General features: G+C 40.9%; 1 protein-coding gene across 5 annotated transcripts in view; it reads right to left on the bottom strand.

Moving 5' to 3' along the window:
- The window catches only part of CLASP1 (cytoplasmic linker associated protein 1), a 170,592-nt gene that overhangs the window by 17,064 nt on the left and 137,267 nt on the right, over positions 1-16,261 (bottom strand). For 2 of the 5 annotated variants that reach the window (XM_058421334.1, XM_058421335.1), the window contains 7 exons: positions 15,171-15,314; positions 13,820-13,926; positions 8,721-8,837; positions 4,996-5,146; positions 4,101-4,347; positions 3,136-3,329; positions 1,353-1,481 (listed from right to left, as the gene is read on the bottom strand). In XM_058421334.1, coding sequence (XP_058277317.1) covers positions 1,353-1,481; positions 3,136-3,329; positions 4,101-4,347; positions 4,996-5,146; positions 8,721-8,837; positions 13,820-13,926; positions 15,171-15,314 — 1,089 coding nt within the window. The remainder of the gene's footprint in view (positions 1-1,352; positions 1,482-3,135; positions 3,330-4,100; positions 4,348-4,995; positions 5,147-8,720; positions 8,838-13,819; positions 13,927-15,170; positions 15,315-16,261) is intronic. The other 3 variants (XM_058421337.1, XM_058421338.1, XM_058421336.1) reach the window with 2 other exon arrangements.

Raw genomic sequence — 16,261 nt, 5'->3', positions numbered from 1 at the left:
GGCATTAAAAACGATGCCAGGGACAATCTGGAAAGGTCCTGCTAGAAACATTACTTCTGGAGGATTCTCAGCCAAGCAATACAAAGGGCTCTGAGTCAAGGTGAGCTGAGAAGCATGCAAGCAGGAAAACTTGCCAATAAAAGGCACTCCTTCAGAACATAATGTTTTGTCTGACTACTTTATCAGAAAATCAATTTACAACTGCTTCTTACTACTCTGAACTGAAAATGACAGGGGTGCAAAAGCTCTAAATCAAGAAGAGGAAGGCAGGCAGAGTAGGGCAGCCCTCATTCACTAAAACATTAAATATTTTCTACTTTTGCATTTTAGGGAAATCCAGACTGTTATTTTCTTTCCCTGAGAGTGTTTTCTGTTTTGCTGTTTTGATTTTCAAACAGTACAGTTTCTGCTACCCACGGTTAAAATAACCTCATGTCAGTCACCCAATGCTCTGGAGCAGTCTGCTCTATTTTAATAATCTTTTCAAGGCCAAATATCTTCAGAGATGCCTAAAACTGCTAATTTAGAATAATCCTGTTATGGAGAAGAATAAATGCCTTAGATTTTAAACAACGGACTTTGGTAACAAAACAACCACAGACCAACAGGGAAATTCTGGCAGCACTTTCCAGAAGATTTAGTTCAAACTTTCAGCATGCACAAGGTAGATTAAAAGATCCAACTTGGAAACTGATCTACAAAGATTAACTTTAAATGTAATTTATATTGATCTGCTTTAAAATGTTATCATGTCCCTTTATTCCTGCTTCACTTCAGAATACTTTGAGTTTTGTACACGAGTTCTCTCACAAAAAGGAAAATGCAATTCACCCTTCCCTTTGCTTCTTCCTCTGTTGCTGCAGCATGGCCTCTTTTGTCCATTTTCTCCTGTTACTCACCAGTTCCCAATTTTCCAGCACGGCCCAGTTTCACCCATCAGTTTTCACACACAATTCTGCTTGAACACGGCCTTTGTGTTCTCCAGTATGTCTTGTATTCTTACCTGTACACACAGAGGCAGCACGGTGCCCCCAGCATGCTCTAAAAAGTAATTAAACATGCACTTTCTTCCTACAGTGTCTCAACCTCTCCCAGAATGAGCAGGGAAATTAACAAACAGTGGCATACCACTCCAGACAGCTCCAAGTCCACATAAAGAGCTCTGACAATCTCCACTTTTTCCCCTCACTGTTTGAGCATGTAAAAATCTTGTCTCTTCATACTTGGGACACTTCATACTGATTTGCTCCACTGTCAAGATGGCTCAACACGTTCTCCTGTTAAGTCTCACAGGTCCTACATTTCTTCAGCAGGTCCATACTGCTTTCCCAGAGGCTGAGAGGCTCACTCACCTCCTTGTGGGAATCCTTATGCGCTTCCAGTGTTTTCATGATAGTCAGCTCCGCGTAGTTCTTGAACCTCGCCGGCTGGTTCCGTAGGATCTCCCTCAGCACCCGCAGTGCCAGGGCTCTTATCGAATGCTGCGCCGAGAAAAACAGATATTAGAAAAAGATTAGAAAAAGCTGCTTCTCAAACTCGTACTCTGAAGTGAATTCTCGCAGCTTACCAGAAATTCACACGGCTCCCTACGCCACCAGCTCCAGTGGAGCGAGCGGTGGAACCCACGTAAAGAAACTCGGAATTGGGCTCCTTGCTTGCTCTTGCACAAAAAGCCACAGAAAATGACCGTTCTCACATATACAAGAATCAGAATGACTGCTTTCCTAAATTCCATGTTCTTTTGGCAATGAAGTACAAATTTGTACTCACAGGAGGACATCTGCGTTACATGAATCTACAAAGAAGGGCAGATCACGTATGTTTTGCCTTTCCTCTTTTCCTCAGCTTGGCAGATATCAAACTGAGCTCCACCCATGCCACAAAGCTGTTTCTCATGTACTAAAGCAGTAAAACTGACTCTTCCTGTAACTCCTATGGAAATTACTTTCAGGGATTTAAGTTACTGTAGTCAACACTGACCTATCTCTTCATCCTTCACATCCCAAGGCCATGAGCAGAAGGGATTTATAACACCTGTTTCAGTTTCATAACTTACATTAAATTTTTGACCTGTGGCCACTCCAAATAGATTTCATTATTTCAGCAGAGGAATACATACTTTACTTCATCCTCTGCCTTTAAAATATGTGGTTTGCCATTTATCTGCAAAATTCATACGGTAGCACAATTCACATGTACTTATGACAAAGTCACTGGACCTTCTGATACTTGTGTGATGGTGCTATCATTAAACATGTAGAACTAGACCAGTTCATGCTTAAACTAAAAACAACGACTGAGAAAATGTCAGCCACCTACCCTGCTTCAGAATTAACATTTCTGAGAGCATGAGATATATTTTACAAGGAGTATAAGAAATACAATAGACTTTCGAATAAGATGAAACAAATAAAAAAAGAACTGTGAGTGCTTTGAAGCCTCAATAATGTAACGATGGAGCATGGCTCTGATGTCAGGGTGCAGTGGGGTGTTGAGCCTTTACCAAATATCATTATGCTGCAAGCTGAACAAATATCCCTAAATGGAAAAAAGCCCAGCCTGTAAATTACCACTTTGATCAACTACCAAACATAAAGCTGTGATAATAACACAGGTTTTTTTAACATTTCAAAACAAGATCCCCTATAAAAGCAGCTTGTTCTTGACAACATTTTTACAAGAGATGGAGACCCATCCCATGAGATCTAATACCCTGTGTCTTTATACCACACAGGAAAAACAAAAAAAAGTTACTCTATAATTCCTTTATTCTCTTTCCTGGGAATAAACTCAGCTATATTACACCTAAGAGTTTGTAATTTCATCCTAACTCTGAAGAGAATAACTGAAGTCTTGACAGTTTTTTACTAGATGAGAACTTCTTTTCTGATTTTAGTAATTTCCTAGCTATTTATTACTAACACTGGACGGCGGTGGAAAAATTGGGACATTTTGGAGTAACTTAAAACTCATCACTGAACAGAGTGAAAACTAGAGTTGTCAACCTTCCAAAGTAAAAATGAGCAGTGCAGTATCACTGATGAGTGGCAGGTTTCATTTAAACTGGTGTGTAGGAATTATTACCCAAGATAAAGCAATGTACAAAGGAGAATTAAGACAAAATCTACATCTCACATCTTTGTCTCCAAGCGTTTCCAGCAGCAAGAGCAGAATGGTTTTGAAATGTTCCTCCCAAACTCCAAGATTATCTTCCCTTGTGATCTTTAGCAATTCCAGGAGAGCTCCTTTCCGCTCCTCCACCCGCTCGTTGTGGTTGGAGAGCTCTTTCAGAAGATCAGCCACCAAATCCGAATGGTCAATGGGTACTTCTAGGACAAATGGCAGCAAATCATTTGGAGAAATGGGGGAAAAAAAATCAAAGGTGCCAAGACTGCTCACCCTCTACAGAATAAGGTTCACGTACCAAGGGCCCCCCCCCCAAAACTGCATCAAATTCCAGGTGGCCTCAGTCAAGCAGGCAACAGAATCTGATTAGCCCATAATTCAACCCGAGTTCATAGCACGGCTCATGCATCTGCACATGGCTTGTAACAAACCAGGAAGAGATGACAACTGGATTTCCTCCAGTTCCAACAATTACTTCTACAAGATGAGAACTGCTGCGGTTTTTCCCCGACATGCACACCCAAAACTACTGATCACGTGTACGACCTTCAGATTAAAGTACAGTGACTCATCAGTGTACTGCAGAAGAATAAAGCTGATGTGTAATTGCAATTAAATGAAGTCAAACGCTCAATAACAACAAGCTGTTGAGTGAGGCATTTCAGCCACGAACACGGGAAGGTCCCAAAGCAGTGTCCCTACAGATGCACGTGGATGCTTAAGGGAGTAGTTTGCAGGAAACCCCAGGCAAACAAGAATCAAAACCGCAGTATAACATTTTTTCTCAACAGCCACAGATGAGGTTCTGCTGGGACACGAGAACAAAGGGTATTTCATACCAAGCCTCCACTCAGATGCAATGTAATACACCACACATGCACAGGCAGGCACGTATCTGAGGGCACTGCCCATTCACAAATGCAGCAGGAAGGCAGCGAGCTGCCTGCAGGGTCCCGAGGTGAGCTGATACAAACCATCCCGGAGCTGATCCATGTCGTCATCGAACACTGCTTCCTTCAGGGCAGTCTTGTCGTAAGTGTTAATGGTGTCAGCGTAAGGATAGGGGTTGTACTCCCGAGCACGGGGCCCTGAAAAGGTGCGCGGAGGCTGGGTGTTCAGGAGAGAGGTTTTGTTATCCAGTGCCATCCTTCCACCTTCCACAACGTCACTGCTTCCACGGACATCACCACTAGGGAGAGCAAGGCCACCGTCTCGAGACCCCTGGGGGAATCAAACAGAGGGAAAAAAGGTATGTTTGATTTTGTACGGAAAGTGTAGCATTTTTTGGAGTTCACCCACCAATAGGAAAAGGCACAGAATTATTTACATGTATTAGTTATACATAATACTTTAGTAGAACTTTGATTACTACCTCTTTCTTTCACACAACTACACGTGCTCAAAAATATCTCATGATCACAGTTTCTGTAACCACTCTTGCAGCATAAGATACCATATGGGCTGTGCACTTGGAGGGATCACAGGTCCTAAACCTGTGAAGAAAACCATCCATGCATTTTAAGAACTAACATTTCCCATTACAGACCTGACTAAACACATTCCATGGCAAAAGCCTTCACTGAGCCACGCTGAGCCTGAGGAACACTAGCACTGCTTCCATCCTTCATGGGACTCGCACAGAAACCCAGTGAGCACATTCCACAGGAGGCCAGAGTTCAAAGGGAGCCAAGGGAAACAGTCAGTGAAACCCCATAATTAAGGTATAAGAAGTTAACAACCAATAAGAAGACGCCCGTAAGAATACAGCAGGAATAACTGGATTTTGTACACTAGCAATCCACTCACAGGCTTGATCACAAAGTTTTAAAATTTCATCTGCCTGGGGACATTAGTCAGTGGGATACTTACAATGTCACAGTCTTTCTTTCCATCGCGTTTGATCGGCTCATTCAGGTCCTCTTGACTACGGAAACTAAATTTCTCAATCGCTTCTGTGACTCCACGAAGAGAGCTGTAGATTTCATCAGAGTTTAGGTTCTCCGTGTCATAATCCAGCATACTAAAGACCAAACGTATATGAAATGTTACAAATGAAATTGGAATCCGCTTCTGACTTAACAAAACCAAGCTGGAGACAGACGGTTTGGAGTATCCTTTCTAACAGTGACTCGTAACACAACATGGATGGAATCAAAGCAGAGTTCAGGTCTGAGTTGCCCCTCAAATGGGACTAAAACAAGGTGAACACATTGCTGTAAGTGAAGGGAAAACAGGTCCACTGTTTCTTACACTCAGTTAAGTGTGTAAGAGCCGTAAGAGCTACCTTCTGTAAATCAAAAACCCTTATCCCCAGTGTGGCAGGGGTGTAATTTAAAAAGGAAAATGGAGTCAATCACTATGAGAACTCAAAGGGTTGTGACAGCTGGTGGAAATGAAATCAGTGAAATTTAAGTTTAATAATATATGAAACTGTGACAGATTTAAATGGAAAGGAAAATGTAACTTGACATAAAACCTTAGTCTAACATGGCCCATTTTAATTTATAAAGCAATAAAACCTAACTCACTTGCACAGCACCTGGATAAAAAAAAGCATTTCAGTATTTGGCCTAGGTTTGGGAATTCTGTCACTCAAATCTGACACTTTCTTGCAGTCTATCTGTTCCTCAGAAAACTTCTCAGCAACATAAATCCTCAAAAGTTTTGGGATTCCTTGAGTAGTTATCCAAAATTCAGTCCCATGATAAACTGCCTTGCGTGCAAGGGGAGATGATATTAAAAGATCTGGCTAAAGAGAAGTTCCCACAAGCTTCAAGAAAATAAAAAAAGCATTATTGGCAGGGTTTTACTCTATCTAGGAGAAGCTGAGTTTGCACGACAATCACTAAATTAATAGATCCAGCAAGAGAGAACAATTTCTGGCGGAGTCTCAGATCTCAGTAGAGCCAGAAGCAAATCGACTGAATCAGACATTTACATCAAGTTGTTTGTCAATAAATGGCAAGAAGTGGCTCCCTACAGTGGTGAATTACTATTTCATAACATTTTGGGAGGAATGACAGGATGGGCTTGGAGGCAGATGGCTGAACTGAGTTGTGTTCCTTTTCCACAAAAGAAAGATTCCCTATGAGGTGGGTGGGGGGGAAAACCCAAACAAACAAACAAGAAAATCCCTTCTGAATTCTGGGTACACAACTGTTCTTTTCAATGGAACCAAAAGAAGGCTATCAAATATCTACTAAATATCTAGAACCACAGTTTTTGTGGTTTTTTTTCTGGAAGAAACTTGGGAACTTCAGACAGAGGCTAAGATTGGCTGCCCAATTCCTTTGAGATTAACACCCTGAAAATAGCCATAATCCCTGGCTCCCGAGCAACGTGTTCGCACTACTCTCACACAAGCATCAGCACCATATATTTTGGCAAAGAAACCAAAGAACAACTCCCCAGACAGTGTCTGGCAGGCCAAGGAGAATGAGAAATCACTTAACAGACTAAGATCAGGAAACAAAAGCTGTTCATAAACCTACAGAAGTATTTAACGTTTTTCAGACAAAAAGATGGCTTTCCAGACAGAAGGCAAGACAGTTCTTAGGTTCCTTAGAAGCACCAGTCAGGAATAGAAAAATCTTTGTTTCACAGGATCTCAAAAATATAAATTTTGAGATCAAGCACATTAAATTCATTGATCTTAAAGAGTTTTCCATACAACTTTTAAGTGGGCAACAAAACCACCATTTGAAAAGGTACACGTGACTGTACCTGTGTACTCACACCAAGAGATGACACGACTTACCAAAGGACACACAATTAAATCCATGGCAGAAAAACCAAGAAATCATCACAAATATGATACTGACAATAAATCTGCCGAAATCATCACTTCTTTCCTCAGGGATGAATTTTGCCCTACACTCTTAGCAAAGAACAATTAGAATACAGACTCTTCAGTGCTAAAGGGCTACAGCTTTTTCTCCGAGCCACCAATCTGATGCATTTTTCAAAGCACAAACCCACACTTGAATACAAATCAGAAGAATCCAGTGATTTCATATGTCAGGAGTAAGCCTGTGTAGGAGGTCACGTTATGGCTGTGCTCTACATGAATGAAAATTCTACAATGTGATCACGTCTCTACTGACAGTATGTGCACTGGGATACTTCACAGACAACACAATGGAGGGAATAAAAGTAAAATGGAACTACACTCACCTTTCAGGAAAGAAAAAAAGAAATCAGGCACAAAAGGGAAAAAAAATTATGACCCATGCAGAAAACTAGAGGAAAGGCACAGGATGAATAAGAAGTGAATAGAGATGAGCAGTATTTAGGGATGTCACAACATTATTTTCCATCTGCTGCACAAAACCAATGCAGCTGTCTATAAGTTTATCAAGATACAATTTGGCAGTTTTCCAGTCTGGCATGAAATACATTTTACTTCCATAAATAGTTATTCAGTTTCCAATCCAAACTATGTGTAAGTAATCTACAGTTTAGTGTCTTCAAGCAGTACACAGTAACTCATGTCCTTGCACTTTTAGGCTCTGGGTTGGAATGTATGTTACATTATTTCAAACCTTATTATCTGGTGTCAGATAAAAGTCAGAAAAAATACTTTCAACTAGTTTTATTCCAAAAATCAACAGGGATCTCCTCCATAGATATCTCCACAGTGTCCCAGCATAGTCAGAACATTAATTTAAAGCTTTTAATTCTGCAGGTATTCACAGAGGTACCCACTACTGTGTTCTTCTTTCTCTCTTAGATGTCACAGGTTCTCAAATTTTGAGCCCTTCAAGAACAATTTCTTTGCTTCTCTTTCAATAGTTTTTCATTAGGACCTTTTGCTTTAAGGAAAGACTATATATAGTTCCTCCTCAGGTAACAGACATAAGTCAGGAGAAAACACATTTTAAAATGGCCTATTGCCAGGGTTTAAACCTAAAAAAATCCAAGGAATTTAACAAGAGATCTGACAAATTAAATTTGTATTCAGGTTGGTTTTTTTCCTGAAAACCAACATATAGCTTTAGCCCAGTATATTGATCCAAGAGCTGTATGCAGACTGGAACAAAATGTGAGGGCACAGGAAGAGGAACAGATGTCGAAATTGCAATTGATAAACTCAAAATCTTGCAAGGTAAGGACAATTTTAATTTCAATACTAGAGATTACCAAGATGTTCCACAATCACATAATACTAGGAGAGTTCTGTGTGAGACATTCCTGAACTCTATGTGTCCATCTGGAGGCGTACGAGTGCCACGTGCACACTGCAGCCAAATCAAAAAATCTTGCTCCTGGTACTGTAACCAGTGCCTGCCAAAAGTGCTCAGCAACTGTGCTCTGCATTGGAAACTGACTGTGAAACATCTTCCCTGCCATCTTCTTGAGTGGGCGCAAGAGTCTGGAAAAATCCACTTTTTTTCATCCCCACTTGCATGCTGCACCTTCCCCCGGCAGTGAGCAAGTGGCTGCCCATCAACCCTGCTCTCTGAAAGCCATCATCATCTCTTTTCCTTTTCCAACCAAAGCCTCTGCAAGTCCCACATTTGAACAAATCCCGTGGTGTGAAAGGTAAATAATACTGTGACACCTCCGACAAGTTGGTTTAACAGGTAGCTTGTTACCTGGGAGAGTAAGAGCGTCTGAAAGTCTTGTGGGAAGGAGCAGTGGGGATGGAGTTAGGCTGAGAAAGGGGAGGGGGGTGCTTCGACAGCCCATCTGCACTCCAACCCCAGAGCCGACTGCCGTGACCAGAGGAGAAATAAAAGAGAGAAAAAACAGAGAAAGGAGAGGGAGGGGAAAAAAAAAAAAAAAGAAACTATAATCTGAGTGGCTTAGTGCTGTCATGCTGCCTTGGAGAGAGAAAAAAATTAATAGAAACAAAATTAAACAAGAATACTCCATTGAGCCTCACAAGTCTTTGTTTTGGCCTTTATTATTCATTTCCATTTTTATTCCTAACATAATATGATTCACAAAAAATCCAGTCCCTGCTTGTACTAACCAGTAGATTTTACAAATGGATATAGCCTCTATAAACAACTCCATTTTTCATGTTCTACGCAAACAACCCCTGGCCACACGTGTATTCAAACTCTAAGCAGGTATTTCTAAGCAACGGGATTTCCCTGGAAGAAATGAAAAATGGATTTTTTTTTTTAATTAGACACCTGAAGGTACCTTGTAAAGTTTGTCTCCTGGTGCCTCTAGAAAAGCCTGAAGACAGGCCCTACACAAACAGAAAACCTTGGCAGGGCTTAACAGATCCTGTTTCACCAGATTCAAACTGAACCCAAATACGCAGCAAGTGAAAGTCAGTCCAGAGTGTAAATGGATCACGGGGACTTGGCCCAGGTCTCAGCAGACAAAGCTGGAAAGCCTGGGTGAAACCAGCCTCAGAGCTGATTCAGATCACTCCTTAAGGCCTCTTTAATTTACTGTATGACCCTGAGCCTTTGGGTCATGACATCCATTCCTGTGTCAATTTGTCTAACCTGTGCTTTTGTCCATTTCCCACTGCAGTACATGGATTTTCAAAATCACCTTCTAAATGAGAAGAGATGCTTGAGCTGGTGGAGTATTCACAACACCACTTTGTTTCTATTACATTTCAGCACACAGTCTTGGATAGTTGTATTTGTATATAGGCAAGTGAAAGATACTTTCACATCAGAAGTGACAAACAAGTCAAGAATTGCTCCAGTGCAAACAGCAGCAAAGCCGGTTAAAAAACTCCTCTGAAGAGCAGTGTCAATAATTTCACTCAGTAACCAGCAATCAAATCCCACAGCTGTTACATGTCAGTATTATCAAGGAAATACCCCAGACTCCCAGAGTGCTGATCAGAATTCTCACAGCTCGGGTCTCACCTACCTGAACACGGACCACCAAACAATGCAGGCTTGTCCTTGTTGTATAAAGTGGGTGGCTTATTTTAAATTCTGTTTCCACTCCTCCACTTGCCCAATCTAACACTTAGAAGTGTCAAATTTGGGTTTTAATGGTATTTATTATTATTGGTGAAACAGCAAGCATGTTGTTACTTACAGAGCCAGATAAAATTGTACCCTTTAATTCTCATGCATTTCCTCTAAAGATCTTTGAAAGACTAAATGGATTTTTTAATTTTGGGTGATTTTTGTTGATTTTTTTTTTAATAATCAAAAATAAGCACAGGCTTCTGGGCTACCAATAATGGCAGAAACTCATTCCAAATGTATTCATTTGACATTCCTTCAATTACTCCTACAAAATTCTAGGTGAAAATTCGCAACCTGAATGTAATATTGAAGTTTGAAGAAGTCGATTTACCATTCAGAACATTATTCTAACACCAAAAGACTTCACAACTTAGCTTTTTTCTTTTTGTACTATAACATAATTTATCAAATCTCAGAAGATTTTCTCTGTCCAACAGAAATCTGAGCCATTTATCTATGCTTTGTTTAGGAAACATTTTTCTCTTCCAGTCTGAAGTCTGGGGGGTTTTTCCTATTATTTTCAGTCTTCCCAAGTGCCCTTCCTTTTTTTCTTTTTCAGAAAGCACATCTTTCATACATAACTCCTCTCACCAAAAAACGAAAACTGTTAAAGAAAAAAAAAAAAACCAACAGATACAAATGCAGAGGTAACTCACAGTTGTAGTGGATATGTTACTGTGACCATGAAGAAGAACTGGAGGGAGTAAATGAGGCAGGAGAAAGGATTCTGTCCAAGACCCTGAAAGCATGTTACCCTCTGAAGACTTCAGGGGATACTTAAGCAGATGTTACCATCTGGATAGGCAAATCAGCTGTTTGCAGAGCCCACTTCAACCAAAACATTCAAAATCTATCCAGAGAGCCCAAATACACATACACATAATACACACACACAACTCCCAAAAAATCAGTCAACTGGAATACATACATTAAACAGTAAATCTGTATCAATGAAACCTTGCTGACTAATGTTGAGGATATTGCCCACAAACCATTAGTAAAATGGGAGAGCAGCTATGCTTAGCAGCATTTTCATATTCCTACAGGACCCAAACATCCTTTCTACACATATCCCAGCTCCAAAGACACGTATGCCTCTGGATTTGACTCCAATCTGTGAACCAAAAGAAAACCCAAAAAAACCCCCCAAAACAAGGAAAGCATAACCTTCAAAACCAAAGCTGGCATTAAGAACTGGAGATAATCCTTCCACTGACTACACTCAGGCTGCCTGCACAAGACATGGGCAGGGACGAGGTCAGCAGGACCTGCACACAGAGCACCCCAGGAGGCAACGGGGATACACAGCCTGACTACAAACCTTTGGCAGCAGGCCCCAGGAAAATGCAAAGCCAAGCCCACTTTTGGAGGAGAGCTACACAAAGAAACTGGGAACCTTTATCCCCTTACACTGCTACCAAAATGACTTGGGCATGCTTACGTTCCCAGTTTGTAGAGAAAAGTGACATTTCACAGCAATGAACAGCAAACGACAAGCCTTTGAAATGGAAACGTGACACTGAGGCACCTCTACCAAAGAATGCAATAGTGCAGCATACCCTCCTTACCACAATCTGTCAGCACATCTTTCAAAGCCTCTTCTCTGAAAGAAGGACTAGCAGAGCTAAATTCTCCCATTAAGTCAGGACCATGCCCAAACTGTGCTGCACAAGACATTTTCAAGAAGGCTGCAGCCCAACAGAGCATCAGAAGCTACTGCCCCTGATTTGCAGTACTTGCCACTGCCCTTTCTACAAATGGCAAAAATCTGCAGGTACTGTTACATCTCAGAGGGCACTCACCACAAAAGAATACAGCTTCTCCCTCCCAAATATTTTAAAAGGCTTTCATAGCAGCTTCCACCTTTACCTATCACTGAAGGGCAACTTTCAAACATCACTCTTGAATAACTAAATCCATCAAGGAAGCAGGACACACTTCTCGAAAAGACACCAATGTTTTTAAACACCTCCAAGAACTCTATAAAAAAATGGAAGGAATGATGGTTTTCTAAAGGAAATTCCTGTATCCCTGGCAGAATGCTCTGGAATTATGTGCCCTCTCAAACTAGTCCTTGAGAACAAATCACATATAGAAAAAAACCCTTCAGTTTCTAAACCTAATGCGCTAGAAAGCAACAGCAACAATGTACACTGGAAGCTTTAATCAATACTTTGATATTTGCCTGCCTGACATCAAGAGGTGAGAAGAAAACAAAGACAAACAGAAAACAGTGAGTGAAGTGGCAATAAACAATTGTGTCCCAATGGTAAAACCCAAAAAGCATGGTAAAAGGTTGTGGAATTATAAAATAAGTGCCACATGCAAACATGGCAACAAAACCACAACATAACCACAGGGAGACACAGTTAACAATTTCCCATGACAGAAATCAGCAGGGCAACAATGCTCAAGCTAGTCAAAAAAGAAGCAACATAGTTGGAACCATTCCCCTGAAACTCTACCACTTAATTTGTTAATGAAACCTTTGTGGAAAAAACTCATAATAGGCAACTCAGCTTTGGCTTGCAAACTCTTGGTTTAGTTTTGAATTACAGCAGATTTAGAAGTCACAAAGACGTATTTAGATACCCAAAATTTTCTCAGGAAACCCCAATGATTCCTATGTTGCTGGAATTAGTATCATTATTCATTAAATGCTAAAGGCCTGTACTTTTCCTGACACACTGGAATTCACATGTCTAAGCATCCCTTCAGAGAGAGTTCTGCAGGTAACAAGGGTAGATAAACAGATTTCAATGTAAGCTGCTATACTGCACTATGAACTGCAGTCCTCACCCAGCATGGTTCCGTGTGTTTCTTCCACAACCTGTCATGAAGAGCACAGGCAGACAAGGGCAGCAGAATTTAAGCTTTTCCAGCATGAACCAGAGCTTGTCCAGGCAACAACTTGCTACTTTCCTCCAATATTTCTGTGGTCCCAGAACATACTGTTTACAACGTCATCTCCCCTGCTCTAAGCTTTAATGCTGCAAAACATCCACATTTCCAGCAGCCAAGAGTCCATGCTGGCTGAATACAAGATTTTGGGGTGGATCAATATATTCTAGGGAAGCACCTGCAGTTTCAGCAAAACATCTGGTTGCAACAGACCTGCTGCCCAAAAGACCAGGCCACTGCTCTGCTGGTGAGGAGCCAGGTGAGCAATAATGGGAGGTACTCGTCACTGAAACACAGTCACCACCTCTGCTTGTCCTGCATCCTCACAAAGAATAAGAGGGGAACAGCAGATACAGCACTTCTCTCAGCAGCACAAGCCCTTTACTGTAGTCCAAAGAATTACTGATTTACTGATTACACCTAAGAATTACTGGTTACACCTACGTCCACACCTAAAAAATAGTCCCAATCTGAAACTCTTGTTCTGAGAGTCATCACAGACTTTATGCAATGACATATGCAATCTCAACAGGATCCTATTTCTAATGCTGCCCATTAATATTACCTTTATCACCCACAAATGTAATTCTGAAGAAGGCCATGAAAGAAAACTAATGTGATAAGAAAAGGCATTAAGATTACACAGACAGCACGAGGACTGGAACACTGAACTCAATCACCAGCCACATATTATCATGTTCAAACACTGCTTCTTTGCAGAAATCTACTGTAAACTCATTGCCTTGTTTTTGCTTGCAAAGTGACTCATATTCTGCAAGCGCACACTCGGTGTTGAAATCCTTTAGTATTTTGCAAGGGGTTTAATTAGCCTGCCACATTACCTTGGAGACAGTCCACCATGGGAACAGTTGGTAGGTGAAGTTAAGGGGCTGGTTCTGCTGCTGGAGTGCCGGGAAGGAGTCCGACCAAGCGTATTGCTGGGGGAACCCTGAGACAGAAGCAGGAAGACAGGGATTAGCAACGTGTTGCAATGCACAGGCAGAAGTACAACAACAGGTCCAAACAGTGCCTCTGTTTGCCCTAGACAAGCTTAGTGCAGTTTGGATTACACCTCTTGACCTTAAAATGTGCAGCCGTGGTTCATGTAGTCATTAATATGCTCCTGAAGGTATGACTCTGAGGATAAAGACAGTGTGTGTGCACTTCTCTACAACCCACAGGACCTGCAATTTAAATACACAACATGTATGGCCTGCAAATATTGCCAGAGAAATGGTTCGTCAATCCAGCTTCTCAAACACGATTTGCAAGGCTCCAAAGTATGCTCACCATTACCCTGGCAATTTAGTGTTTTAATTACACAGCTATTTTCCACATTGTCTAAAGCATTCTGATTATGCTTGTTAGGAGCACAAGTAAGCAGTCTAACTTGCCATTTTTCCACTGGCCTGCACAATCTTCTATACCACAGAAAAATTAGTAGAAATTGCTCTCAATTCTGACACTTTTCACGGAGTCAAAAGTATTAGAGAAACCAGACCATTTGCCTGGAAGCCTAATGCTGCAGTTCTAGCTTACACTAATTTCTACTTAGCCCTGTGGAAATGCAAAGATAGGAGGGTTCAAATTCCAGCAAGTTCACAAGATTTCCACATTCAAAAGACAAAAAATTCCCTAATCCTTGCTGCTCTGGGAAGGGAAAGAAAATTCCTATTTAAATCTACTAACGCGTACCTTCAGTGAAATAAAAATACGTAAGAGCTTCATATAAAAACAAAACATAAGGTAATAGGCATAGACTGAGGTGACCTTGTAGGTCACCTTAGACACCCTGCAAGTTTCTTAACAGACAGTATAACTGCTATTAAATTGATCTCAATAATAATCATAAGCCCACAAAATCTGTGGTATCAAGATCTGTTTTAGCCAAAAAGTCATTACTGGCAGGACTTTCAAAAGCACCACCAACTTGAAAGCACAAACCCCACCAATTTTAATGCACTTCTCAGTCATTTTTTAATTTCTTCTGGTTAGGACTATATTAAATTTTAAAATAACTGAGGGATTTTTATTTTAATGGTCCCTATTAAAAGCAACATCAAACAAAAGCCTCTCTTGCCATATTGCTTCAAGACAACAGTTACAGATAATTCAAACTGAACATGTGCAACAGCTTATCAATGAGCTGCTGTCTTTGGGGCTCTGCTGTTTGCAAGGACAAGGGCCTCTCACCACACTGGTGTTACTGGAGTTCTTGAGGTGGTTGTGCAGGAGCTTGGTAGCACCATCCTGGAATGTTTTTGGCAAGGCACCAAGTAACATGGTAAACTCAGGAGTGTTCAATTCAAAGAGAGAAATCAGGACTATTTGTGCTGCCTGAAAAGAAGAAGAAAAAAGAGACCATCAGTTTTTGTTCTTTGAAAAGGGCATGCATTCTCCTGGTAGTGATCCTTACAGTAAATGATGTGTGTTTCATTCAAAAAGAAAGACTCCTCTACCAGACAAATCTTTGCAATGTTCTTTGTGATAGATCATAACAAATTACTAACAGCAAAAGTTCGTTTTCGTTCTTAAAGCTTAAATACGTTTCTGCGTTTATGTCATTATTCTCCCAGCTGTGTAGAGTACAGCTATTCACAGCTAGTGAGAAACTCTTACCATAGTCTGGTCCAGCACACATTTCAACTGAACAAGTTACTGCACAGATTTACTGAAAACAAAACTAGAAGTTCAAACAAGTACGAAGACTCTAGGACTGCAATTTGTCATTCCCGTGCCTTTTATTTTATGTGTGAATGGGATGAGTTCTCTTTCCACCCAACCTCTTCTCTTCCTGAGGATCCCAAGTTTGTTTCATCAGATAATCTACCTCTCCTTGTAAGTCTTGACCACTCAGGCTGTTTCAGCAATAAAAGACTCCATCTGAAGTGGAAGATTTAGGAGGATGGTGACAACCAACATCCCCTCGACTATGGACAGGCTAAACCAAGTTTCCTAAATTTTGTAAGTGAAATCGAGGTACCCCTGAAACAATTGATAATTCTACCATTTATTTTACGAGGCAGGATTTGCTTAATGTGCCTCAGAGAACTCCTGCCAGAACAGGATCTCCCCATATCCATTAGCAAACATACAGCTCTGCAGATCCTGAACTAAGACAATGGAACCAAATGGGAATGGAAGCAGAATAAATCACACTGTGCAGACCTGAAAAAGTAATTAACATCACATGTTCTTAACTAGACTTCCCCAGCAGCATCTAACCTGTGTGGTTGCATCAGTTCTGAGGGGTTTTTCCCTGACTTTACTTTGAAACTATACAA

Source organism: Hirundo rustica, chromosome 7 (assembly GCF_015227805.2).
Source record: "Hirundo rustica isolate bHirRus1 chromosome 7, bHirRus1.pri.v3, whole genome shotgun sequence".
NCBI lineage: Eukaryota > Metazoa > Chordata > Aves > Passeriformes > Hirundinidae > Hirundo > Hirundo rustica.
This window is presented reverse-complemented; position numbering and strand designations above follow the sequence as displayed.